The sequence below is a fragment of the Sciurus vulgaris genome (assembly GCF_902686455.1).
Source record: "Sciurus vulgaris genome assembly, chromosome: 11".
Lineage (NCBI taxonomy): Eukaryota > Metazoa > Chordata > Mammalia > Rodentia > Sciuridae > Sciurus > Sciurus vulgaris.
This window is the reverse complement of record NC_136472.1, coordinates 7,262,692-7,289,782: the sequence shown is the minus strand read 5'-3', so window position 1 is coordinate 7,289,782 and position 27,091 is coordinate 7,262,692. Positions and strand designations below refer to the sequence as shown.

General features: G+C 46.1%; 1 protein-coding gene across 5 annotated transcripts; it reads left to right on the top strand.

Annotated features, from left to right (window-relative positions):
- Positions 1 to 2,910: 2,910 nt before the first annotated feature.
- On the top strand, positions 2,911 to 26,882 carry LOC306640628 (RNA-binding protein 14). Of its 5 annotated transcripts, none has more exons than XM_079105001.1 (4): positions 18,942 to 19,108; positions 20,014 to 20,436; positions 23,933 to 24,626; positions 26,448 to 26,882. In XM_079105001.1, exons 2-3 carry the CDS (start codon positions 20,025 to 20,027, stop codon positions 24,616 to 24,618), a joined length of 1,098 nt encoding a protein of 365 aa, XP_078961127.1. In that variant the 5' UTR covers positions 18,942 to 19,108; positions 20,014 to 20,024; the 3' UTR covers positions 24,619 to 24,626; positions 26,448 to 26,882. The 5 variants fall into 5 exon arrangements, with proteins under 5 accessions (XP_078961129.1, XP_078961125.1, XP_078961127.1 ...); XM_079105000.1 differs by having other exon boundaries at positions 18,943 to 19,251; XM_079104999.1 differs by lacking the exons at positions 18,942 to 19,108; positions 20,014 to 20,436; positions 23,933 to 24,626; positions 26,448 to 26,882 and adding exons at positions 2,915 to 3,386; positions 8,566 to 10,030; positions 10,799 to 11,673.
- Positions 26,883 to 27,091: the final 209 nt, after the last annotated feature.

The following is a 27,091-nucleotide window of genomic DNA, read 5'->3' as shown; positions in this document are numbered from 1 at the left end:
TGAACACAGGACCTCACACATGGTAGGCAACTGCTCTACCACGGAGCACATCTCAGCCCTTCTTTTAGGTTTTATTTGGAGATAGGTCTCACTAATTTGCCCAGAGTGACTTTGAATTTGCAATCTTCTTGTCTCAGCTTCCTGAGTCCCTGGGATTATAGGTGTGTGCCACCACAACTGGCTACTGGGGTGTCTACTGATTTATTTTTGGTACTGAGAATTGAATCCAGGGGTGCTTTGCCTCTGAGTTATATCCCAGGTCCTTTTTATTTTTTATTTTGACGCAGGGTCTTACTAAGTTCCTGAGGCTGATCTTGTACTTGTGATCCTCCTGGCTCAGCCTCCCAAATTACAGACATGTACCACTGCACCCTGCTGGATATCTTTTAAAAGGGCAGGGGTTCCAGTCTTTCCAGTCTTTTTTTTTTCTTTTTGGTATGGGGGATTGAACCCAGGGGCACCTAACCACTGAACCACATCCTCAGTCCTTTTTTTATTTTGAGATAGGGTCTTGCTAAATAGCTTAAGGCCTCACTAAATTGCTGAGGTTTGTTTTGAACTTGTAATCTTCCTGCCTCAGACTTCTGAGCTGTGAGGAGTACAGGTGTGCGCCACTGGCCTTACCTGCTGACACCATCACACTGGTGATTAGGTTTAAACCAGGGAATTTGGGGTACACAAACATTGAGATCATAGCAATCTCCAAAACTGAATTTCTGATTTTCTTAGAAAAACGTGTCTTTTAATGTTGCCATCTCAGTGAATGGCAACTCCATGCTTCCATATGCTCCATGTCATCTTTAACTCTTCTCTTTCATAATTCACATCCAGTCACATATGGTAATAGCTAACATCAAACTACATCCAAATCTGATCACTTCTCCTTAATTAAACCATGATCATATTGTCATCTCTCAGCTGGACTTTTGCAGTGGCAATAATTATTCTGATGAAACAACTATGTTTTCCACATAGTCTTTTTACCACCTCAAGAGCAGTCAGAATACTTATAAAACTATAAAACAGAAGTCATATTGATCTGATATCAACCCTTCTGTCCTTTGCCCTCACAGACTTCCAGCCTTACTCAATATCCTGCTAAGGATTGCTTTAGCTATTCTGGGTTTCTTATTCTTCCAGATGAATTTCACGATTGCTTGCTCTATTTCTGTAAGGTACATCATTGGGATTTTAATTGGAATTGCATTGAATCTTTATAGCACTTTTGGTAGTATGGCCATTTTGACAATATTCAATGCCCCACAAGGTGTTGCATTATTATTATCTCTTCCTTCTATTACTATTACTATTACGATTATCTCTTCCTATTATTCACTTTTCCAGGCTCCAGGCTCTTTGCTCTTCCTTGAACCAGCCAGACTTGCTCCTGCTCCAGGACTTTTTGACATATACTTTCCAGCTGGAATGATCTTTGCCCAGAGGATGGCTTCTTTCTTACTTGAAATCTTTATCACCACCTAACATGCTGTGTGTTTTATTTTTCTCTCTCCCCACCGTAATATAAACTCCAAAAAGACTGAGGTTTTTGTCTTTTTGTTGTTGTTGTTCACTGCTGTGTTAGTTTTTCATCACTGTGACAGAATACCTGAGAAAATCCACTTAAATAAGGAAACATTTATTTTGGCTGAAGGTTACAGAGATTTCAGTCCATGATTGGTTGGTTCCATTGCTTTGGGCCTGTAGTAAGGGAAAGTGTCATGGTGGAAAGAGCATGGTGGAGCAGAGCTGCTTATCCCATGGCCACAGAAAAGACAGGGAGGGGAGATGGTTGGGGATGCAGGGGGCTGGTGTCCATTGATGGGGATGGACAGACACAGACCCATACCTTTCAACTAGGTCCCAGCTCCTACAGTTTCCACAACCTCCCAGTAGACCGGTCAGCTATGAATCAATGGATAGCGTAATCCATTGATGTGGTTGAAGCCATCATGATCCAATCACTTCCCCAAAGCCCCACCTCTTAACTGAGCTATACTGGGGACCAAGACTTCCACATGTAAGGCTTTGGGGGACAGATCCAAACCATAACAACTGCTATATCACCGGTGCTGTCTGCATGGTAGGTGTTTGATACAGTGTGTTGTATGAACATGTGGAAGAATATTTGCGAGTTCGTCACATGACTTTTTGGTGTCTTCTGCCACGTACAAATCTTTACATACTCAAATGTTTAAAACTTTTCCTTTCTTTTGTAAGCCTCAATTTTTGCCTCCTCAAGGACTGTTTTATTTTTCCATTTTGTAAGTTTTTTAATTGTGGAAAACGTCAAAGATCCAAGAGTCACTTCCTCATTTCTCGATTGAAAACTCCATCACGGCTGAGAGGGGGCTGCGATTTTCGCCGTCTGCACGGTCTACCAGGACCCCAGCAACCCCAGGGAATGTGCCTGCAAAGACTGAGTTACTGGCAGGAGTGCTCCTCGGGGTGGGTGCCTCCCGGCCCCCCGGACGCCCAGCACGGTCCCGGGGCGGTTTGCAGACCGGAGGCGTTGGTCCAGGTCTCTCCCGCCAGGCCTGGCCTTCCCCGGGTCATTCACGCTGCCGTCTCCAGGCACGGGTTTAGCAAGACTGCCAAAATGGGAGGAGCCCTGACTTCCGACTGAACAAAGTTTTCCTTAGGGCCCTCGGGACGGGGCCCCACCCCGGCCAGAGGCCGCCTCTCCGACTAGGCCTCTGCCGCCCGCGCAGCCCGCGAGCGCTCCCCCCTCTCCAACCCTCCTTCCCCTCCCCCCGGCAGCGGCGGTTGGTCGCGCGCCGTCGTCCCTCTCCCACCCCCTTCGCTAACGAGCGGGCTCCAGGCCCTCTGGGATTGGCTGCGCCTGAGCGCATCTTCTCTCCGTCTCTATGATTGGCTGCCGCACGCGCGGGATGCCTGTCCCGATTGGCTAGATCAGGGCGCCTGCGCGGCGGGGTTCTCGGTCGCCAGCCATTCCTGGGGAGGACTGCCGGTCGGTCGGACGTCTCGGCTGTCGCTGGAGGAGCAGTCCGGAGCAGTCCCGGCTCTCCGGGAAGGCGGCTGCGGCGGCAAGATGAAGATATTCGTGGGCAACGTCGACGGGGCGGATACAACGCCGGAGGAGCTGGCAGCCCTCTTCGCGCCCTACGGCACGGTCATGAGCTGCGCCGTCATGAAACAGTTTGCCTTCGTGCACATGCGCGAGAACGCAGGCGCGCTGCGCGCCATCGAGGCCTTGCACGGCCACGAGCTGCGGCCGGGGCGCGCGCTCGTGGTGGAGATGTCGCGCCCAAGGCCGCTGAACACTTGGAAGATTTTCGTGGGCAATGTGTCGGCCGCATGCACGAGCCAGGAATTGCGCAGCCTCTTCGAGCGCCGCGGACGCGTCATCGAGTGTGACGTGGTAAAAGGTAACACGGAGGCACGCTCGGGGGCGGGGGCGCGCTCGGGGCACTCTGCCTGTTAGCCACGCCCCTTACCCGGGGGTCGGTCACTGCGCGGTTGGGCAGGGTGGGGAAGTGCGCGGGGGCGAGGCCGGAGGTGTTGGGGGCGTGTTGGGCAGAGCCACCCTCCTCCCCTGCGGTCCAGGCACCGTTCACCAAGTGGGAGGAAGCGGCTCTGGGTGGGTGCGGCGGCCACTGAGAGCCAAGCCACGGGGCCGGGGACGCGCCAGAGACGCGCCAGAGACTTGCGAGTGTACCGGGGGCGCGTCTTCTGGTCTCCTGGGCCTGGCACCGAGCGGAAATTGGGAAGTGACGGGCACAAGCCGGATCATGGAGCGGGGAAGATTCGCCACTTCCCCACTTCCTCTCCAGACGTCGGTCAGAGCAAGGGAAGAGGGAAAAGGTGGGGGCTGACGCCCCAAGGCCGCCCTCGTGTTCCCTCCCGATGAATGCTCCTAAGCGGAAGGTAACGGGGCCCTTGGACGTTTCTCGGGCTGGGATCTTTTAGTATTGTCTGGCACGGGTCTTCTCATGGGTACAGTTACTCATGGGTACAGGAGGGGCCCCTTCCGAGCCACTTTGGTATTTCAGTATTTGATGGGTTAGACGTGGCAGCTCTGTGCTTTCCAACTCCTTCAAACCTGTTTCCTCTTACCCCTCCCTTTGGGCTCGATTTTATATCTGTTAATTGGAAACCCTGACCTTTTTGCTTGTGGAAGGAGACTTGTTTTATGAGGGCCCCTTTTGTGTAGCCTTTACTGGTGCCCCAGGGCAGTGTCATTCTTTTATAAGTTTGGAGACTTTGCACGGGGGCATACTTTGGCTTGAGGGGGTTATGGGGAGAGGTGTGTGAGAGGTCTTCCTTAAACATTGGCTGAAAACGATTTACTCAGTAGTTGTCATTGCTTGAACTAATTCCCAGGGCAGATCCTTAGTTTGCCTTTTCTTTGAGAAAAATTGTCACCAAAGATTAGACTTGACTTCTTCCTTTTTGGAGCCCAGTTCACTTTTTTTTTTTTTTTTTTTTTTTAATTAATCTGGGTTGTTCCCCTAAGTTCTTTCTTACTCTTTTTGGGAAGATTTGATGGGTCAGCCCTTGTTTATATGTGGCCTGTCTCTGTTCCACTTAGGAACTGATCTGAGTTAACTTTGCCCTGTTATCTTCAAGGATGCACCTAGGAGTATGTCATGCCTTCCTGGTGTTGGATTCATCCCTGCTCATACATTGTGAGAAGTTTTGAGGATGAGGAATAAACGGGTGCAGTTGCTTGTTCATTCTCACCAAAGATATTTCATTTTTTGTCCTGGAAAGGAACTTTTGCTATTCCTTGTCCTTTCCATAAGTGGGGGAAGTGTAAAAGGTCATAGAGTCCCTTGCTAGGAAGAAATCCTTATTCTGCATTAATATTCCATTCTATTTTCCTCAACTTAGGTTATGCAAGTCCACGACTATCCGGAATCGGGCTTTCCTGCTGGGTGCTCTGAGGCAGGCTGTATGGTGCATGGATTTTTGCTTTTGTTTAGAATAAAAGAGTGGGAGGGTCTCAGACTGGGTATTTGACCCGCAAGGGATGTGAGAGTTTTGTGTTTAATTAATCTGTTAGGTTTCTTTTGTAGTTAGGCAGGTGACTGGTAGATTGGGAGTCCAGAATCAGTATCTTGGGACAGTCTCAGTGGAACTCATGATCATGAAGCTTGCTCTCAGGTGATAGAGAAAGCCAAAAGTGTTCCTGAATTTGCCTGGGACCAACACTAAGTGATGGGGGGTGGGCAGGGGAGATGGTGGTGAAGTGCATGAAAACTTCACATGAGTTTTAGAATTCCTGACTGTTTTCCTGTGAGAGTTAGAGGGAAAATTTTGTGCATTTTGTCCCTTTGTAAACGTTTGTTAGAAATGCTTTGATTTCCTCAGGGAGGGGTCTTCCACTGTTACTTGTTGTTAGGCTTATATTCAACAGCACCTGATACACTGATATCCCTTACTGATACTTTTATAGCTCTTTGGGGTGAAAAGGTGTGAGGATTTAAAATTGGGAATATAGTAGAAGAGACTGGCTCAATAAAAAACTTACCCATTTCTTGGACTGTTAATGGGCATTTGATTGAGTTTTCTGTTTGCTGTCAGGTCTTTTGGTTTGCAGTGCTGGGGATCAAACTCAGGACCTTACACATGCTGGACTAGCGGCTCTACCATTGAGCCATACCCTCAGCCCTGCCTGGTCTTCGAAAAGCACAGGACAGCCAGCTCTGTTTTATTTCACAGAGAAAGATATGGTTGCTTGGTTACTCTGGGAGCTTAGATATGATTTGTAGACCAAAAATTTCCATAGCAACAGTGGTAACCACTCTCCACAGCTCTGTCCTATTGGGTGTTCAAAGATGAACACCTTCAAAAACCACTTGCATACTTCAGGGGAGGTCTGAGTCAGAAGAGGAAAATTATATCTTCTCTTTTTGTGGGTAGCCATCCTTTTTATACTGAGCTCTATAGTTTCACGGTGTTTTTTTTGTTGTTGTTTTGTTGTTGTTGTTTTTTTAATCTTCTTAGGATAGGAAATGTTTTTCTGGATTCTCTTAACTTTAGTACTAGAGGAATTGTGATACCATCACACCATTAGGTGGTATCTGCAGAACATTACTTGCTAGGATTAATGCTAGTTTTGATGAAGAGGTTACTTGGAACTTACTATCCAGGCAAGAGTCCCTGGAGTTCTTAAGATCTCTGATACTTTGTTGCCTGGGGAGGAGTTGGGTTTCTGGGCATCTTTGACAGGGCTCGCTCTGAGTTTGGCTGCTTACTGTGATAGGGCACGGTTAACCCTGATGCGATTGAGTCATCTGGACAAACTAGTCATACTTAACTTGCAATGTCAAGCTTAGAAACTTCCTGATATAATTTGGCTATAATTGTATCTCCTCCCCCCACCATCAGTTACATACTTCACTAAGGCTGTCAGTTGAATTGAACATGTGAAATCTCAATCCTCCCCCACCCTTTTCTTTTTCAGTGCAGGAAATTGACCTGGAGCCTCGCACATGTTAAGCATGAGCTCTGCTCACTGAGATACATTTCCAGACCTGAAATCTTAATTTTAAAATTTTACTTCTTGGTGTCTTAATAAAACCCAGCTGTGTAGGGAGTAGTCAACAGGCTGTTGTGGGAATTTGTAGACAAAATAATCAGGAATAATCAGGAATGTGGTGTGGTTCCTTTAATCCCTCACAGTGCCTGGAGATTGTCCCCTTCGTCCCCACCTTCCCTTGTCTGCCTATAAGCTCTAGCAAAGCTTCCTGCTTTCTCTTTCTTTGAGTGAGCCTTTCTCCCTGTCATTGCATTATCCAGGTGGTTTTGCCATTCCTGAGGGTCAACTCAATCTCTGCTTTTAGAGATGTTAGACCACCTGCTGCTGTTTTTAGCTAGCTACCCAGAATGAAGATGAGAGATCAGAGGACAATTCTGGTATCTTATGGCCAAGTGAATTGGAATGCTTAGCTTTTCATAATTGGTAAATAATCAGGCTCTGTTTGTGGGGGTGTTGAGGACTGAGAGTTGTGATAGTTCATTTTGTTCTTTTATCATCTCTAGTAGGTTCCAAGTTTGTGTGTACAGATGACATTGTGTTTTATTAGAGAAGACAGATAATATTCTTTAGGGGAAATAGATCTTTGGTTATGCTAGAGAGGGTATCCCAGAATGAAGATTTCTAAAGATCAGGACACTTCCGTGAAGACTGTTAAAGGATGTCTTTTATTGGAGAATAGAACCTTGGTAACTTCACAGGTACCTTTTTATTTCTTAAACCGACATGCTACAGATTGGATCTCAGCATTTGGATTTTTTTCTTAAAATAGCCATAGGTCCAGAGGGGGCTTAACTGCAGGGCTTTATTTCTCAGGGACAGACTCCTATCATTGTTCTTCAGATCTTGTTTATATACCATTGCAGTTTATAGTATGGACACGATCTAGAATTTCTTTTCACTTCTAAAGTTTTCTTCTGTGGTAGATGAGTAGAGACTCACAGCCTATCTTAGATCCTCTTCTCGACACAACTCATTCGGGGTCTTGAAAGAAAGCCTCAGGGGTTACCTTCTAGCTTGCAGCATTTGTAGCTTCTTGCCTGATAGCTGAGAAACCAGATCTTTCCTGTAAACAGTCTATCCTATGAAAAGAAGCCCAAAGGGTAAGGGATATCTCTCTGTGTCCCTTAAAGAGGAAATGGTGGAAGATGTAGTGTGGCTGAGGGAGAGGGTCTTAGTTTCCATTTCTATACCTTGTTGACATAGGATCTAGCATCTCCCCTTCTGAGCTTACATTTTTAGTCATGCTACACAGTTATGCCTTTCATGTTGACTTCATAGGGACAGACTGGTGTAGCAAAGGGGCATGGGGCATAAAGAGCTGAAACTGGTCCTGGCATTATATACTTTGATTTGGGCCAACTGCATAAAAATTTTTGGACTTTTGCCCACCAGTAAAGTGGAGATGATGATTCTTTGTCTTGCCATCTCACAGTATTGTTGTAAGGCCCAAGTGAGGTTGTGTGTATGAAAGTGCTTTGAAAACAGGAAAGTAATTTGAAAAGGGAGGAGATTATATTGGAGGAATTTTGTGAACTGCTTGCTCTTTGTAGTTTAACTCTCTTGCCTGAATTGAATCTCACCTTAATTGGAGCTAGGCTGAGAGATGGCTTGTGGCAAAATGTGAGTAGTCATTTCCAGTGCTTGAGATCTAAGCATCAAAGGTGAACCTTGGTGTTTGGTGAGCTTGGGATGAGAACACTGGATAATTGAGTGATCCAGGAACCCTTCTTTTGTTTTATCTGCTAGTTTATACTTATAGTAGCTGTGAAGATTTTTAACTTGTGTTGCAGTTCATCTTTGCTCTTTCTTTTTCACCAGGGAGTTGGGTGAAGTGGTAGGGGACAGGGGAGAATGGGAAAAAGCCCTAGTCAAAGGCGACTGCTTGGGATAGTCAGACGCTTTGTTATGTGGGAGCCATATTTTATGACATACTCCTGGAGAGGAGGGTTTGGTGGCCTGGAGGTAGCTGGCAACAGCTGGGTGCTGTTGTATCCAATTTGGGACCCATCGGGTAGCATGCCCTACCCCCCTAATTGCTAACCCTCTGTCTGCTGCTTTATCAGACTACGCGTTTGTTCACATGGAGAAGGAAGCAGATGCCAAAGCCGCCATCGCGCAGCTCAACGGCAAAGAAGTGAAGGGCAAGCGCATCAACGTGGAACTCTCAACCAAGGGTCAGAAGAAGGGGCCTGGCCTGGCTATCCAGTCTGGGGACAAGACCAAGAAACCAGGGGCTGGGGATACGGCATTCCCTGGAACTGGTGGCTTCTCTGCCACCTTCGACTACCAACAGGCTTTTGGCAACAGCACTGGTGGCTTTGATGGGCAAGCCCGTCAGCCCACGCCACCCTTCTTTGGTCGCGACCGAAGCCCCCTGCGCCGTTCACCTCCCCGAGCCTCTTATGTGGCTCCTCTGACGGCCCAGCCAGCCACCTACCGGGCCCAGCCCTCAGTGTCGCTGGGAGCTGCCTACAGGGCCCAGCCTTCTGCCTCTTTGGGTGTCGGCTATCGGACTCAGCCCATGACAGCCCAGGCAGCCTCTTACCGCGCTCAGCCCTCTGTCTCCCTTGGGGCCCCGTACAGGGGCCAGCTGGCTAGCCCTAGCTCCCAGTCTGCCGCAGCTTCCTCGCTCGGCCCATATGGTGGAGCCCAACCCTCAGCCTCAGCCCTCTCCTCCTATGGGGGTCAGGCGGCGGCAGCTTCTTCACTCAACTCCTATGGGGCTCAGGGCTCCTCCCTTGCCTCCTATGGTAACCAGCCATCCTCTTATGGCGCCCAGGCTGCCTCTTCCTATGGGGTTCGTGCAGCTGCTTCCTCCTACAACACCCAGGGAGCAGCTTCCTCCTTAGGCTCCTATGGGGCTCAGGCTGCCTCCTATGGGGCCCAGTCTGCAGCCTCCTCACTAGCTTATGGAGCCCAGGCAGCTTCTTACAATGCCCAGCCCTCGGCTTCTTACAATGCCCAGTCTGCCCCATATGCTGCACAGCAGGCTGCTTCCTACTCTTCCCAGCCTGCTGCTTATGTGGCACAGCCAGCCACAGCTGCTGCCTATGCCAGCCAGCCAGCCGCCTACGCTGCACAAGCCACTACCCCAATGGCTGGCTCCTATGGGGCCCAGCCAGTTGTCCAGACCCAACTGAATAGTTATGGGGCCCAAGCATCGATGGGCCTGTCAGGCTCTTATGGGGCTCAGTCGGCTGCTGCGGCCACTGGCTCCTATGGTGCCGCAGCTGCCTACGGGGCCCAGCCTTCTGCCACCCTGGCAGCTCCTTACCGCACTCAGTCATCAGCCTCATTGGCTGCTTCCTATGCTGCCCAGCAGCATCCTCAGGCTGCTGCCTCCTACCGTGGCCAGCCGGGCAATGCCTACGATGGGGCAGGTCAGCCGTCTGCAGCCTACCTGTCCATGTCCCAGGGGGCCGTTGCCAACGCCAACAGCACCCCGCCGCCCTATGAGCGTACCCGCCTCTCCCCACCCCGGGCCAGCTACGACGATCCCTACAAAAAGGCTGTCGCCATGTCGAAAAGGTACTGTATGCCCCCCCGCCTCTGCCCCCAGCTGGGGCTTAGGGCAAGGGGCTGAGGTTGGCATGGGAGGGGAACTATAGGCCCCTCCCTCGGTCTTTTCTCCTTTACTCCTGTGGGATGTGCAGAGGCCGAGGGGGTCGGAGTCTGTGAACTTTTCTGGTCACCAGGGTTCAGGTGGAGCACAGCGCTCAGCCTGGGGTGGTACCAGGTAGTTAGGCTGGGAAAATGTCACCACTCTAGACCAGCCCAAGTGCCTTAGGAGCCACTGTCTGCAGGATTGTGGCCCATACCCTTTCCCAGTGTCTCAAGGATTCTTAAACCTGTTACCTGGTTGTCCTGATGTTGGGGGTGGGTGTGAAAGAGTAGTCCCTTTGGCACTTAATGGCTGAAGGCAAGTTTATGAGATGCGTCCACTCTGTGGGAAGTTGGGGACCTTGCTTTCGTCCGCCGTTCTGTTGATAAACAACCAAGGTCTTTGTGTAGTGCCCATGGGTGGGGATTGTTTGTGGTTTGGGACTGTAGACCAAAATTCACCTTGGCCACTTCGGAAAGGAGGGCTTCAGTGGAGGGCTTGGTTTCCTAAATGAGTTGAACCCAGGCTTGATTTCTTGGCCTGGATAGGGTGAAGAACCTTCTGACTAAAGGAAACCAAACTGTTGGACACAAATCTGATCACACCCTCCCTGTCCCTATTGGCATCTCCCCCATGCCCATCGGAGCCCTCCCCTCAATTGTCTCATTCACCAACTGTCTTCTTCTCTCGACTAGGTATGGTTCCGACCGGCGTTTAGCCGAGCTCTCTGATTACCGCCGTTTATCAGAGTCGCAGCTTTCGTTCCGCCGCTCGCCGACAAAGTCCTCGCTGGATTACCGTCGCCTGCCCGATGCCCATTCCGATTACGCACGCTATTCGGGCTCCTATAATGATTACCTGCGGGCAGCTCAGATGCACTCTGGCTACCAGCGCCGCATGTAGGGCCATCCTGGGGTTGGGGCACCACGGGGAGGGAGGGAGAGGTAGGTAGGGTGCAGACCCAGGTTGTAACCACTCTGGCCCATACCTCTCCCAACTCGGTTTTTCATCCCCTCCCTCTACCATGTGGGCCTTCCCCAGGAGACCATCCTTTTGAGTGTTTGGCAGTAACCTACTTTGTTCCTTCGCCTCAGCATCACATCTTGTTACTGGCTCTAGATCTGCGGTTTCCCCTCTACCCTGCCTCCCATCTCTCCAGAATGGGAATTACTTTTGTTTTTATTTTTTCCTGGCTCCCTTTTATTTTTGTGCGCGATATTTAAGGTCGTCTGGATGGGGAAGCAACCTGCAGCTGAGGTCGGCGGCGCCTTTTTCTTTTAGATGTGAGGGAGGCCAGGAAAGGGTTAGTTTAACCATTTCCTGTGCGCCAAGCTGTTCCAGCAGTCCAGGGGGCCCTGATAGTTCCTCTGTAGACTGTTGAGACTGAGATCCTATTGGGACAGTCAGTTGGTATGTGTCCAAATCCCTGCTCACCACTGATGTCCTAGCGATGGTGAGCAGCACAGTCCCAATTCCCCATCTCCCCAAGTAGGTGGTGTTAGAAAACCTTAATTTCCCCCCCTTTTGTATGGACTACAAATAAAACTTGGGGCGATTTGCAGTTTGGAAACCTGGTTGTCATTGTCTTGATTGCACTCAGTGTCAGAGGAGCCAGTTTGACATCCAGGAAGTCATGATAGCCAAAGGGCAAACAGCCTGAGAAACCAGAGTGGGTTTGGAAAGGGGTTTGAATGTGGGAATTAGAATGATTTCCCTGCTGCCCAGTGGGATTTAGCTTATTGGCGTCCTACTAGCCATCAACCATCTTCAGGGCAAGACAGTCCAGACAAAGTGGTTGGACTTCTTAGCCCTCAACTTGATCACATCAAAATGCAGTCTATAATACCCATTTTCCTCTGCCTGTGGTTGACCATTTCCCTGCCTTTCCTCCAGAAAAAACCTGAGCTCCAGCAGGGTGGTTGTAGGGTTTGGCTTTTCTCAATAAGTGGGGAATGGGCTGCTGTGGTGTTTAAAAGACAGGCGTATCCTTCAGACAGTTGGCTCTAAAGAGCACTGGGGCTGGGACCTGGAAAGGAGCCATAGTGGGGTGGGAGTAATGTCCCTATCTGATGCTTCCCTGTGGTTGGAGAAAAGATGGAGCAGGGAAATTTTGAGGCAATTATGAGGCATTCTGGCCAGAGTCCTGGTACTTCGCCTGTTGAATTTCACCATGGAGTGTCCTGCATCCTGCTAACCCCTGCCATCACAGCACCTGAGACTCCTTTCCCTGTCCCCATCTGTTAATGGTTTTTAGATGTCTTCTTGCTGGGTTTATATTTAGAGGTGTCATAACAGACTATGGGAAGCAGGAGAGGTGCAAGTAAAATGAAATCGGGATGCTGGAATTGGGTGAGAAATTGAGGATTCTGCCAGTACTTTTATTTCAGAGCTGGGAGTTGAGGACCTGGGCGAAAAATACGACAATTTCAACAACAGGATTGGTAATGATGGGTGAATGAAATAAGACTGGTTGGATTGGGTGATATCAGGAAAACCTACTCATGCTCCTGTGGAAAGGGTGCTTTAGAGACTTGATTTGGGAGCCTGCTAGGGCAAAGTTACTGGGGAGGTATGTGGGTCAAGTAGAGTCCAGGTGGGTTGTCTCCCTCCTCATTAGCTTCACGTGAATGTGCCTGTGACAAGAGAAGTTTGCCCTGGATGTCCTCTTCCCTCTGCCAAGCGTGCAAAATATGGTTTTAAAACCATGAGCTCGTATTTGTGGATGCTAATGGGGGTCATCTAAGGGAATACAAGGGCCATAGCTCTTTTCTTTGCTTCTCTTTCTGCTCATTGCTTTGCCTTTGGGTGCTTTGCTGCTCCTTTTTATTTCTTTGCAGGACTGGGGAAGAATGAAACAGAAGTTTCTTAGGTTTCTTGTTACTTTTCTGTGTGATGGTGGAATGATCTGAGGGCCATGCCAACAAGCTGAGCTTTGATTATTGCACTGGAAAATTGAGGGTTGATTATAGGGCTATGATTGTGGCCTGTGTATTTGCAATATTTCTTTGTCAATGTGGCTTTCTGTCATCTTCCTTTCTCTCCAGTGAGAGTTCTGCCACTGTCCCAGTCCCATGATTCCTTGTAAAAAGCTTAGTGTGCTTTCAGGGCCAGTGTTGACATTCTTTATTGCAGCCCCAACTCTTCAGAGTGACCTGGCCTATTTGATCACACTAACTGTCTGTCATTTTTAGGTCCTGATGCCCTTGCTGCCTCAGCCCTCAGGCTTTCAGGCCAGAAGGAGCTACAAAGCCGAATCGTTTTGTCATTTTCCTTTCTCTTGCAGATGTTTTAAAATCTCCCCTCTTTTATTTAAATGTGCCATCTGTGTTAATCCCATATTCCACTCATACTTTGATTTTTTATTTCATTTCCAAGATCCTATAACTTGGGGAAAATTTGGTTTAGTGAATGAGAGGAGAGACATTTGATGTATGTTTTAGGAAAATGGGCTCTCAGTGTATCTTCTGATCATTCAACATTACACCTATCACCTCTACAACTTGGTGGTCATTGGTTTAGTTGGTTTATTTTTGGAACAAGACCAAATAGAGGCTTCTAGCCTTGCCAACTCACTCTCTTGAGTTGGACCTTGTTTTAAATTCTGCCTGGGGCCCCATCTCTTTTAATGGAGGTAATGGGACTGTCACTGAGGGGCCAGTCTCTACAGGTAGGCTGCCTAATAGTCATAATCCCTAGTTAAGTTCTATCAAAGTCCTTACAGTCTGTTGATTCTCCAGGCATTCTGTCCAACCAAGCCAAGTCTGTGGACTCTCATGGATGGGTGAAGTCATAATGAAAATACATTACTAGATTTATGGATGAGTATATAATAGAAATTTAGTAATAGAGGAGGACAGCATATGGAAAATTTATACCTTTAAAAAGGTCATAAAATTGAATTTCAGGTTTAGCTCTAAATCATTTGAAATATCTGTAGTGCTTGGAATGCAGTGTTCAGGTAGCTGAACACTTGGTCTGACCTAGAGAAAGTTACAGTCTGGAAGTTTCAATGACCTACCTCAGTGAACCAGTTATAGTTAATAAGTAATGGTAGACAAATGGTTAGGTTAGGAAGGAGAGGATGTGGCATCCCCAGTAGGCAGAGAGTACTTTCTGGAGGCGGGATTTGATTTGAAAAGTAGCTTTACTGAGAATAAGAACACTATTGTCTCAGGTTTCCTGAGTTTGAATCCTGGCTGTACCTCTTGGCCATTTGATTTTGGATGTCAGGAACTCTGGCTCAGTTTTGTCATCCAACATTATGTGCTCAACACTGTTAAGAGTGCTTTTCGGGGCTGGGGATACAGCTTAGTTGTTCAGAGTGCTTGCCTAGCATGCCCAAAGCCCTGGATTCAATTTTCAGCACCATACACAAACATACACAAAAGTGCTTTTCATATGTTAATTAATCTTCATAGCAACCAAAATAAGTGATTTTTATAGGTTTGTTTTGTTTGGTACTGGGGATTGAATCCACGCATGCTTTACCAACTGAGCTATATCCCCAGTGCTTTTTATCTTTTGAGACAGTGTCTTGCTAAATTGCTGAGGCCTTGAACTTTGTCCTATCTCAGCCTCTTGAGTTGCTGGGATTACAGGTGTACACCACTGGGCCCAAGCTAGATATTTCTAAACCTACTTTATAAGTGGGGAAATTGAGGCTACAGATTAGTTGTTTTTTTTTTTTTCAGATTACATGTGGATTCCATCCCCAGCACTGGGGGAAAAAATCACATGGCTAACAAAGTGCTGGATCAAGGATTTGAACCTACCATCTGAACTTTGCTTGTAATCTTTATACTATGCTAATGTTGAGAGAGGGTTAAATGAGAACATTGTCACAAGTATAGGGCCTCATATAGTCACTTCTCATTAAATGCTAGCCATCATAGATCGAGATGGCTGTAGTACACAGCTCTGAGCAAAGACTTTGGATGTAGGTGTGAATGTAGCACCTGAGTCGCTGTGAAGGTAGTGAATTTTTGCAGTGAGTCATGCCTGGGAGTGACTTAGGCCACTGGGCCATATGTTTTGGCTACTTCCAGTCTCTGGCAATACTCCTCTGTTCTAGGATCACATTCTTGTGGATATGAGGAAAGATTACTGTATGAGGTTAGGAACATTAAAGAAGTCTAAGGGTGTGTGACTGGCAGTGGGAGTAGAGGCCAGAAAAGCCTGCTTGGTTGGCTTACTGGCTCCATATGACCATTCCTGGAGAATTGGGGCCTTTATCATATCGGTAATTCATTTCTGGACCAGGAACCAGAGTTATTAGGAGTATAAATTGTAATATTCACCCTTAAGGGTCTGAAGCTAATATAGATTATTCATGTCTTAAGTTTTCACTGACCTTAATGTTACTCTTATGTGTGGATTTGCCCATTTCCCTTTCAAAAGTCTAAGTTGTCTCATTTCTCAGTTATATGCATGTAATATTATTCCTCCTGTTTGTTTGCAGCCAAAATGCAGATTTATTCTAGGCTTTGATAAAATGTCAGTTTTCTGAATGACTTCAGACAAATAACTTTACCTTTTACGAACTTGGTAGCCTGATCAGCAGTCCCTCCACCCCCTCAGTCAGCAAACTCAATCACCAAAATGTCTGGACATAGTAGCACAGGCCTATTTAGACCCTTGGGAAACTGAGGCTGGAGAATCACTTGCACTCAGGAATTTAAGACCAGTCATGCAACAAAAGTGAGACTTCATCTCAAAAAAAGAAAAAGCCAGGCATGGTGGTGCATGCCCATAATCCCAGCGGCTTGGAGGCTGAAGGATCACAAGTTCAAAGATAGCTGTAGAAACTTAGTGAGGCCCTGTCTCAAAAGGGTTGAAGATTTATTTGGCTCAGTAGTTAGCCACCCCCAGGTTAAATCCCTGGTATCAAACAACCAATCAAACAAAAAACTCGGAATTGCTAAAATGGCATCTAAGGTGTTCCAGACAAGGGTCTGTTAAACATTCATTAAGTGTTATTCTCTCTGTAATAGAGCCATGAATAAGGTAGAGGATTTAGAGACTGGGGTTGTAGCTCAGTGGTAGAGCACTTGCCTAAGCTATGTGTGAGGCACTGGGTTCGATTCTCAGCACGGCATATAAATAAAAAGTAAAGGTCCATTGACAACTAAAATATATATATTTTAAAAAGGGGGATTTGGATCAGATTTTTTTTTTTTTCTTCCAGGGGCAAACATTAAGTTCCTTTAGTTTTCAGTAGAATACATTTGGGTAAACATCAATATGAAGACACTCAAGCTACAAACCTCTCTTCCTAAGTTTTCATTTGTCAAAGTGCTCAAAAGCTCTTAGCATAAATTATCTCTGGCTTTTGGCCATCTGCTTTTTGTTGCAGGAGCTTGGAAAGTTAGACTAGCTAATATGAGTAAAGGTACATGTTTTCAGTACTGATGAGTGTCCAGAGTTTTCTTTTTTTCCTCTTTGCAGTGCTGAGGATGGAACCCAGGTCCTTGCATATGCTAGGCAAATACTTGAATGCTAAGCTACATCCTCAGCCCGATCCAGGTTCTTAACCTGAAACTGACTGGAAATCAAACTCACCTCCTTTTGGTAATCAAATTAACTCATGCATTCATTCTTTCACTTTTTAACTTAGTATTAGAGAGTCTTCCATGTGCCAGGTGCAGTTCTAACATTGGGAATATGGTATGGAAAAAGTATTTCCAGGGACAGGAGAGGGGCAGAAAATGAAAAAAATAGAATTACAAGTGGTAGGATTTTGAGTTGAAATAGAGTTGCAAGGCAAGGTTGGAGTAGAGGAAGCCTTTAAATGGGCTGGGCAATGAAGCATCTCCAGAAAGAATATTCCAATCTGAATGAGCTTGGTACCATAAGGCTTGTGACTGGAAGGGTGGTAGTGGTTAAACAGATTGAGAGATTCCAGCAGGAACTTTTGATAGGGTATTATAGTTCAGGGAGGGAGTTTGGTCCCTCCCCCACCAAATGTAATTGATTTTAAAAAGCATGGGGATGTTTTAATTGGTTAGATGGGTGACTTGCAAAGTAAGTTATAACCAGATCTAGTGAGATTTCAGAGGGCAAATCCAGTAATTAGATTGAGAGTGTCCTTATGTGTTTGCACATTGGCATGAATTGTGGTCTGAAAAAGGTCTTTCCAGCTGCAGATGTAGAACTCATGCATGAGGCTCTGGGTTTGATTCCTGGCACTGCAAACAAAAACAGCCTTGAAAGATTTGTATTTTCTGTCTCATTTTCAGGTCCAGAGATTGGAGTTTCATAGAGTGAGTTAACTTCATATTTTTTGGTATCTGCAACAAAGTTTGGTCTCCAGGGTTTCTGGGATAAAAAAAAATTGGAAGATCACACAAAGGAAATGAGAGAGGTGTATGTACTATATGCATTTCCTGATGCATAGAGTTGTGATCACCACCACCTAATGCTGGTCCCCTGGGAAAGGGCATGTGCAACACACTAAAATAGAATTGGTTTTCTTCATTACCAAACCTGTGACCTAACAGTCTTGGCGGTGCATCATAGTCAAAATGAAAAGGAATGAGATTAGTGACCACATCCCCATATGCCATATTTTTTTACTTTTTAAGGACCTTGCTTTTTTCTACCCTAGAATAAACTCCACTAGTTTTCTACCATTGGAGTACTGAATCATGTCGGGTTTTAAAAATCCACCTTTTTTGTTCAGTACTCTGACTTCACCTTTTGCTGTACAAAATTCCTTCCTCGTGTTCTTTTGTGGCTGTTTTGGGTGGCACTACATTCCGTTTGTCATCTCCACTCCTGATGATCCCTCTCGGCATAAACAATTCACTGCTTTGGCCTGTTTTGTTGGTATTTTTAAGTTTTTCCATCCAGCACTTGCATCCCCCTTTCCCCTTTAATTCCCTTTTCAAAAAAGCTGCTTTGCAAAGGGTCTTGACTGAAGTTGCTTGCTCAGTGAACATGGGATCAAATGAAGCAGCCAAAGGGTGAGAAAGAAAATGTCATGAGGGAGCCAAGACCCTGTGAAGAATGTTCTTGATTGTATTTGTTTACAGCTGATTGTGACAATGCTCTTCCCTCTAAGGTCGGTTGGGCGGGGGTGTTAAAACTTACAGCTCTGGTTGATGGCACCCAATAAAATAAAACGACAACAACAAAAACTTTGCTGCTCCCGTTTTTTTCTTAGGGAGGGGGAGGGGTCTGTTTTTGGATCCTGGGCGGCTGCTTGCTGGAGGGAATTCGGTTTGCCCTCCCGGATCGAGCCGCCTCTGGCCGGCCTACTTTTTGGGTCATCACACCGTGGTCAAGCGGGGCCCAGGCTGTTGCAGAGTTCCTTTCACAACCTATACGTAGTTTTATATTTGCGGGGAGCTTCGGGGCTTCCAGGGCTACAGTGCGGGTTACTGGCAGGAGAAGGCTGATTTTTCTAAGGTGGGAGCCCTCGCTGTTTTTCTTACCTGGTGCTGTGTCTGCGTAAGCTACTGCCCACAGCATCCAGGCTGCGAAGTGGGTGGCGTTTGGGAGTTCAGAGGGGTATACTTGGAGTAAAGGGCAAAAATGGAGTGCAGAATGCTGTCGTGTTGTGCACGTGGAAGTGTCGAAACGTGGAAGCTTAACAAAGTTGGCGCCATGAAGCTACAGACCGCCACACCGGCTCCTCGCTCGCTCCGCCTAATGGCGGTTCGCCAGTCGCTGGCGAAACCCTCGTTTGTAGTTCCTCCCTCAAGCCGACCTCCTATCCAATCAGTGGCTTCGGCTTAGCTATGTTGGTGCTCATTGGCTTTCACATAAAAGCTCCGGGTTACTGACGTTTCCACCTCTTCCCGGCCTCTCAGGTAATTGGCGGTCGCGGTAACCAATCAAGAAGAGGATCTTCGGGAACGCCTGCCATTTACTTTATTGAACAGCCAATCCGGTGGATAGGTCACCTCCCCCTCTCTACCCAGAGTCACTGCTGCGGCCGCCGCCATTTTAGCGTTTTGTCAGAAGCGTCCGCGCCGCGAGGAAGAGGCCCTGCCGATTTCCGTGCGGTGAGAGACTCCGAGCCCTTCCACTTCCTTTCCTTTGCTCTGTTAAATTTTGTCTCACTACCTTGGGCATCGGGGGTGTCCTGGTTGGGTCGCGGCCTGCGCGCCCGTCACTGAGAGACGACCTCGGTCCTCGGCACTGCGCGGTAAGCCTGAAGCAGCCCTTCCCCCACCGCCTCCCGCCCGAGAATACCAGGCTTTTCTCCCACCCTGTCCGCTTCCCCACTTGTCTCGGCTTCTTGCCGCGACGTTTTCTTCGAGGTAACCCCGCTGTCCTTAGATTGAGCATTTACAAGCTTGTCTTGAGACTTTCTCAGGACCTGGGACATTGTTGCCTGGTTGAACCTGAAGCCTTCCTCTGGCCAGGCATTTCTCCATTCTGCAGGCGCCTGTAGGATGGTACCTGGAGAGAGGCGTTCCCCACTCCGACGCTTTTCCAGTACTCTGCACGCCACGCTCTCTCCCACAGCCTCTCTCGTTCATTACTTCCAAAAGAAGCCCCTAAACATAGCTCTTCCAAGACCCACTTTTCCGGAAATGGTTATTACCGGAGGAAGAGCCAATTCGTAGTTTCAGACAGTCAACCAGCAAGCCCAGTAGTTAGACTTTTGTCTTATGACTGACCACCTAGTGGACAGAAAAACTTAGTATCACCAGATGTTCATTTATGCTTTTCACTTTTGTTTGCATTCTTGTTTGAAGGTATGTAACTCTAAAACTCCTTAGTTACTAAAGATCTCCCTTAGTAGGCCTGTCTACTTCACTCCCATTTCCCGGTCATTACTGTGTGGAGATGTGAGTGTGAACATGTGAGAGAATTGGAAATATGCTAGTGAAGGAAGGTGGCAGGAGTGATACCCCCCCCCCCCCAAGGTCTTTTGTTAGAAATCTTGTTTCTTCTCTCCCAGGTTGTATCGAGATGGTGAAACTGTTCATTGGAAACCTGCCCAGGGAGGCCACAGAGCAAGAGATCCGCTCGCTCTTCGAGCAATATGGAAAGGTGCTGGAATGTGACATCATTAAGAACTATGGCTTTGTGCACATAGAAGACAAAACTGCAGCTGAGGATGCCATACGAAACCTGCACCACTACAAGCTTCATGGGGTGAATATTAATGTGGAAGCCAGCAAGAACAAGAGCAAAACCTCAACAAAGTTGCATGTGGGCAACATCAGTCCCACCTGCACTAACAAGGAGCTTCGCGCCAAGTTTGAGGAATATGGTCCAGTCATCGAATGTGACATCGTGAAAGATTATGCCTTTGTACACATGGAGCGGGCAGAGGATGCAGTGGAGGCCATCAGGGGCCTTGATAACACAGAGTTTCAAGGTGAACCCACTGTCTTTGGGTAAAGAGCTGAACACAAGGCTCTGTGCAGAAAAAGTTGGGTAAATAAAAGGAGGGTTTGGGGGTAGAAATACAGCTGTTGCTTGGCTGGTGATGAAGGGTTAAGTATGGGTGAGGCATTTCTTGAAATGGAGAATGCATAGGTTTTAAGGGCTTCACCTTAGGCAAAGCAAGTCTATTGGAAACACCACTTGGTTTTCATTTGGAGCCCCTAAGGCTTTTGTGCCTCTAAATTTAGAAATCCTTTTCTCTTAAAGATGTCTAGTTGTTTCTGTAGTAGGGTACATTGCAGAGTGTTTCACTGAGTGTGTTGCCTCAGCACCATAGTATTAACATGCTTTATTTGACAAGAGAAGAACTAGTTAAAGCAACCCTTTAGGGGCAGAATTTGTGTTAAACACTCCCACCTTACCCCATCTTTCACCTTTACAATAACCATAACTGATCTTTAAGAAGTTAAAGCTTTAGTCCATTTTGTCTTGTGCCTATATTAAGGGCTTATGCTCTTAAAGCCACTCCAGAATTAAAAGACTGATTTCGGGAATCTTGGGAAGGAGGCATTGGAATTTGGGGCAGTAAGGGCATGTCTTAAAATGGTTGGAGTGGGTGGTGGACTGACTTCAACATCTTTGGTGAAAAGAGTACTTAGATCAGTGTTACAGTGGAGCCTTGATCAGATGAGTTGTTTTTGTGCCTAGAAGGCAGCATGGGTGGTGATGTGGATTGTCAGTGTTTTTCAAAGGTATTGTTATCTTTTCTTGGTTTAAGCTTTTAATTCCCTCTGCAAGAGTAGCATTTAGGAGATAGTGTCCGTAGTGAGTTGTCAGCTGAACTCGCTCGTCTCCAATCCCCTTTGGGTCCTCAGTGTCAAAAGCCACCTCCCTTTGGTTTAATTAACTTCCAAATTATAGTGCTGTAGTGCATTCCCATAACTCATGACTGTATTTCAGTCCTGTGTTCTAACTGTATCAGCATGAACACTGTAAGGGCTAGTTCTTTTCCTGAGTACTTGCCTTATTGTGAGGCATTTTACTGCCATCTTTGGTGTTCATTTTGCTTAAATTGGGCTTATAGCTGGAGGTCTAATCATCATTCCCTCATATAATGGGTTCCTTGTGTCATGGGCATTACTGTGCATTATTAAAGAAAAGTATCACAGGTCTCTTGGGTCTAGGTTGCTTTCCTGTTTTAATTGGCTAGTTGAGAGTTATTTTGTCAACAACTTAATTGGGAACAAAGACTGCTCTTGTGGAGGGTTGTGATGTGATGCATGATTTTTGGACACTTCCATACTGTAACCTAGTCACAGAAGTAGTGTCTCTAGTAGCAGTTCCATGGGAAAGGGGAGGACAATATGATCTGATTCAGGACAGGTTATTCTTTGAACTAATCATTTGAACTCTAGGTTAGCTCTAATGTAACCTATTCTTATTTTTCCACTATATTCCTTAATATTACCCTTTCATTTCTTTTTATTTTTGGTGGTGCTGGGGATCAAGCCCAGGGCTTTATACACATTAGACAAGTATTTTACCACTAAACTACATTCCCAGTCCCTCTTTTTCTCTGTGTGTGTGTGTGTGTGTGTGTGTGTGTGTGTTCGCTGTGTTTTCATGCTGGCCTGGAACTCCTGGGCTCAAGCAGTCATTTTGTGTGTGTGTGTGTGTTCGCTGTGTTTTCATGCTGGCCTGGAACTCCTGGGCTCAAGCAGTCATTTTGTGTGTGTGTGTGTGTTCGCTGTGTTTTCATGCTGGCCTGGAACTCCTGGGCTCAAGCAGTCATTTTGCCCAGCCTTACTCTTTTATTTCTTAATACTATTCTAGTAAGTTGTATGTGCATGTTGAGTAGTGGTATTTATTAAAGACTGTTCTTTTTCCACCTCAGTTTTTCAGTGTTGCATATATTCTGTATTGTTTGCTCACATTAAGAAGTTGATTCTAGTTGTTTTTAAAGATTTACATCTGTTTCTGGCATTAGAATTGACAAGTCCACAGATCAGTGCATTTATTAGTCACCTTTATGTTCTGAACTACACAGTTTCTTAGTTATACTTACTTATTCTGATTTTGTTACCTGCCAATGTGGCCCCCTGGGCAAATGCCAGACACAGGCTAACACTTTAAAATATTTAAGTACTTAATTGCCTTAATTCTTTTAATGTCTTTGGACTTAACCAGACATAATGTTTAAATTGAGACTTTTCTTGGTATTTTGGTCCCTCCACCTCCTTCTCTGGAAGTCTCCTGTAATCTGACTTTAATTTTGCAGATGAAATTATGTATTTACCATTTTTCCTTATTTTAGAAGGTGAATCTATTGACTCCTCCTTGGTTCCAACCATTCATCTCATTTACATCTGTATGTTTGGGTGCCTGTAGCTAGTTGCATTGGAGAGGTTTGGCTGGACTTGAATCCCTTCAGAATTTTTGCTTATCAACAAATTGGTAGGTCTTGTTAGGTGGGAATTACTTATCTGAAGAGATTTATAACTTAGTTTTAACTTTTCCAAAAAACCTTCTGCTTTTCTTTTTAGTTTTTGATTTTCAGAATACAAATAGTGATTTTCAAAGAAAAAAATAGTATTGTTTGTTTGTTCTTAGATTCACAGTCTTATTTGAAGAAGAGAAAGCATTATAATCTTGCTGAACTGAGCAATTTGGCCCAATAATTTTAGTGGTTATTGTTCATTTTCCACTTTTCTCAGTCCCCTTTTCTTCCATAGTTTGTAATTCTTTCTAGAAATTGAGAAGTTTTGTGAACAACTTGGCCTGTTTTCCTTTCACCCAAGTAGAGGGTCACTAAAATTTGCTGTCACATTGTAAAAGAATTCTTATTACAATGGTTATCAGAACCAGCAAATTCAAGCACCCAGTTAAGGAGGAAGACTTTCCTTGAACTTGTATTATGTCCCCCAACCTCACAATTCTCCCAGATTTAGTTTGAAACCACCATGATCAGTCCAGGATCAAATTCTGGTCACTCTTAAATAGTCGCAACCTTAGAGTCTTTATTCCATTCTCTTTAATTTTGGGGAGTGGTGGTGGTGGTAGGGATATAGAACTGGCTTTCGCATCCTCCTGCTCAAATGGAATCAGCCTTGATAGTGAAGATTGAAGATGTCAGAAACCTGTGATATGCTTTAACTTATTTTGAATTCCTTTGACTTCAGGCCACCTTTTGGAATACATTTTTGCCATGGTTACTTGGCAATGGATGAGATGTTTGTTTTTGAGCGAGAGTAGTTTCATAAGCAGTAAATTGGTGTCATTGCTTTAACATTTCTTCATCTACTTGATCTTTGCTGGAAATCAGATCATTATACTGAATATTTTGGACCCTTTAAAAAAAATCTTTTTGGCAGTGATGAGTCCTGCATTAAGAGTTGTCTAGGTAAAGTCACTGCTATGACCAGTGACTGGGGTAGGGGCTTGGGCTATGACTAAGTGATAGCAACCCTTCTTGCGTCTGTTTCTTCAAGGCAAACGAATGCACGTGCAGTTGTCCACCAGCCGGCTTAGGACTGCGCCCGGGATGGGAGACCAGAGCGGCTGCTATCGGTGCGGGAAAGAGGGGCACTGGTCCAAAGAGTGTCCAATAGATCGTTCGGGCCGCGTGGCAGACTTGACCGAGCAATATAATGAGCAATATGGAGCAGTGCGTACGCCTTACACCATGAGCTATGGGGATTCATTGTATTACAACAACGCGTACGGAGCGCTCGATGCCTACTACAAGCGCTGCCGAGCCGCCCGGTCCTATGAGGCAGTGGCGGCTGCAGCTGCCTCTGCGTATAATTATGCAGAGCAGACCCTGTCCCAGCTGCCACAAGTCCAGAACACAGCCATGGCCAGTCACCTCACCTCCACCTCTCTCGATCCCTACGATAGACACCTGTTGCCGACCTCAGGAGCTGCTGCTGCCACAGCCGCTGCTGCAGCAGCAGCTGCTGCTGCTGTTACTGCAGCTTCCACTTCATATTACGGGCGGGATCGGAGCCCCCTGCGTCGCGCTACAGCCCCCGTTCCCACTGTTGGAGAGGGCTACGGTTACGGGCATGAGAGTGAGTTGTCCCAAGCTTCAGCAGCCGCGCGGAATTCCCTGTACGACATGGCCCGGTATGAGCGGGAGCAGTATGCGGATCGGGCGCGGTACTCAGCCTTTTAAAGCTTGAGGTGAGAGCGGTGGGGTGTCCCTTGTTCTGGTTTTGCCATCTCTCCTGCAGCCTATAAGGGCTCCAATTAGGCTGCCCTGCTTGCTTGCTTTTGCAGGGTTAGGGTGAGGTTACTAGCATGGTTCACGGTTTGAAGAAGTCCTAAATGGCTTAACTTTGAAGTAAACGTCCTTGACCCTCCTGGCCTCCCCCCACACCCACCCCCCTGGCTCCCAGCAGTGGGAGTCATTCTGATTGTGCCTGGAAGAACAAAGAGTGGTGTGCTGGTGAATCTTGGGTCACACCTATGTGCTGTAATTGAACTGATCCTGGGACCCAGACATTCCGACTGAGGTGTGCTATTTCTCCAAGTTTTGGTTGAGTTTCCTAGGTTTGTGACATTACTGAGGTCTTCAAGTTTCCTGTGTGCTTCCTGCTATGTGAAAGGTCTGATAAGACCTCTGTAAAGTCCATAACTACAGTTAATTGGTCATCACTGCTCAGGTCCTAATTACTGTGAAGATTACAAAAATGGCATCATCTTAAATCTTGAAGGATATTGCTGACATTCGGAAGCAGTTCAACCCTTTTTTTGTTTTATAGAAGGTACTTGACAGAGCAGAAATAAGTAAAAAACATCTCTTAAAAGTTCAGCAAGGAATTGTGGGCACAGACTCCAAAATCCAACTTAGCTGCTCAGCTCAAGATTTATTCCTAAAAGAGTACCCACTGTATATCTGTCTTTGAATTTGTCCTGTGACAACCTATTAAGTTCATTCTAGGTTTTTGTTTTTTTAAACTGTTCCCATAGTGCTACATTCAACATCCTCCATTTCCTCAAGGTATATAGTAATATACCACACACCTACTAATTTCCAGGATTGGGAGTTTTGCCATAAGCAGATCACTCCTTTCATCTTCCCACTAATTGTTATGGACTTTTAATAATCTTGAGCTACTTACTGGCTTTACCTTGAGTCCTCTGGCTTTCTCCTCTTATGAAATGTTTTGAACCTCATGATCCATTTGGCTTTACTTGAATATATTCTCTTTCAATGCTTGCCAGCTTTGGGCTCCAGGTTTTTGAGGTTACTGTTGAACTTAAGGATAATTCTCAATGCCTTTAGTTTTGAGTACCCCCCTAGTGTGTCCCCTACATTACCACTGATTTCTTTAATACTGTGGGAACAGTGTATGTGATACTTGTCATCTTTTCAGTTAGGGTAGGAGGTCTGCAACTTGCCCAGATCCGTTGGCTAGGAAAAAGCCGATTTGGTTCACTGACTAGAAAAGAAACTTGAGTGACTTGATATAGCTTACATATACCCTCCAGTGCCTTCTTTCAAAAGTTAGTTTCTTCCTTAGATGAAGTTGGATGCCCTCAGGTTTTAGAACTTGTTCAGTTGATAATAATAACTGCTTTTGTCTAGACTTTGAATGGTTTTTAACTTGGACCTTGGCAGTAACTCCCTAATTGAAACATACTGTTGACTTTTTTTACTCTCGAAGAGTTAATTGGAACCTTTCCCTTTTTCATGTTCTGATGACAGTTTATGATGTGGAATTACCTTTTCTGGGGGTGCTAATTTTAACATTCAGAGCAATGAAGTGTCTTTGCCTCTTCTCATGAAAGAAGATTCACTATTTAGAGAAAGGCCTTAATCTGGGATTGTTTAGCTGCCCAATTCTCTGGCCTTCAAGCTCTCTTTCAGATTATGATACTGGGGAACTGGTACAAGTAAATTTAAAGGGAGAGTTAAATTACCAGACTTTGTAAAGATGTTCTTTGAAGTAAAATCCCTTTGAGCTTTGCTGTAAAGCCCCTTATTGTGCTCTCTTTCAGGTGGGATGTGTGTGGGCTGAAATTCCGAGCTGCGGTTGTGCATGAGAATACACCCTTCGTGGTACCCCATCTCCGGGACGTTCTCAGCTCTGTGCATTCAGTCCTCAGGAACCATGGACCTTAATTTACCTTGCTAAGTTCAGACCTTCTCCTTTCCTTTCCTCTCTCCTGCCCATTTTCCTGTTCTTCCTGTTGTTCAGTATTTCCTGTAGCTTTCCTGTTCACGTTCTGTTCTCCCAGCAGGCCTCATTGTATGCAGAAACTGGTGGGGGCTATGCTGTCTCCTCCCCACCTCCTGCCTCCAGTGGGTGTTGGATTTGGGAATGACCTTGATGAGAGGGTCACTGCTCCTGGGTTTCTTTTGGCCCAAAGGATAGACCTATAGAATTGAATCACTTTTTTTCTTTCCGGTGAAATAAATGGTTTTTCAACTTAGGGTTTGTGTGCTTTGAGAGAGTTCTTGCTTGGACTTGTTTTGTGGTTTTTTGTATCTTTAAAAAGAAGGGGTGGGTGTGGCATTCTAATATATTCAGCTTTGGTTGAACATCATCACTTAACTTTCTTTTTTGTAGGTAGAACTTACAAGTGCCAAAGGGAAAAAAAGGTTAAACAGAAAATCCCAGGCAGGTCGCCTTATTCCAATG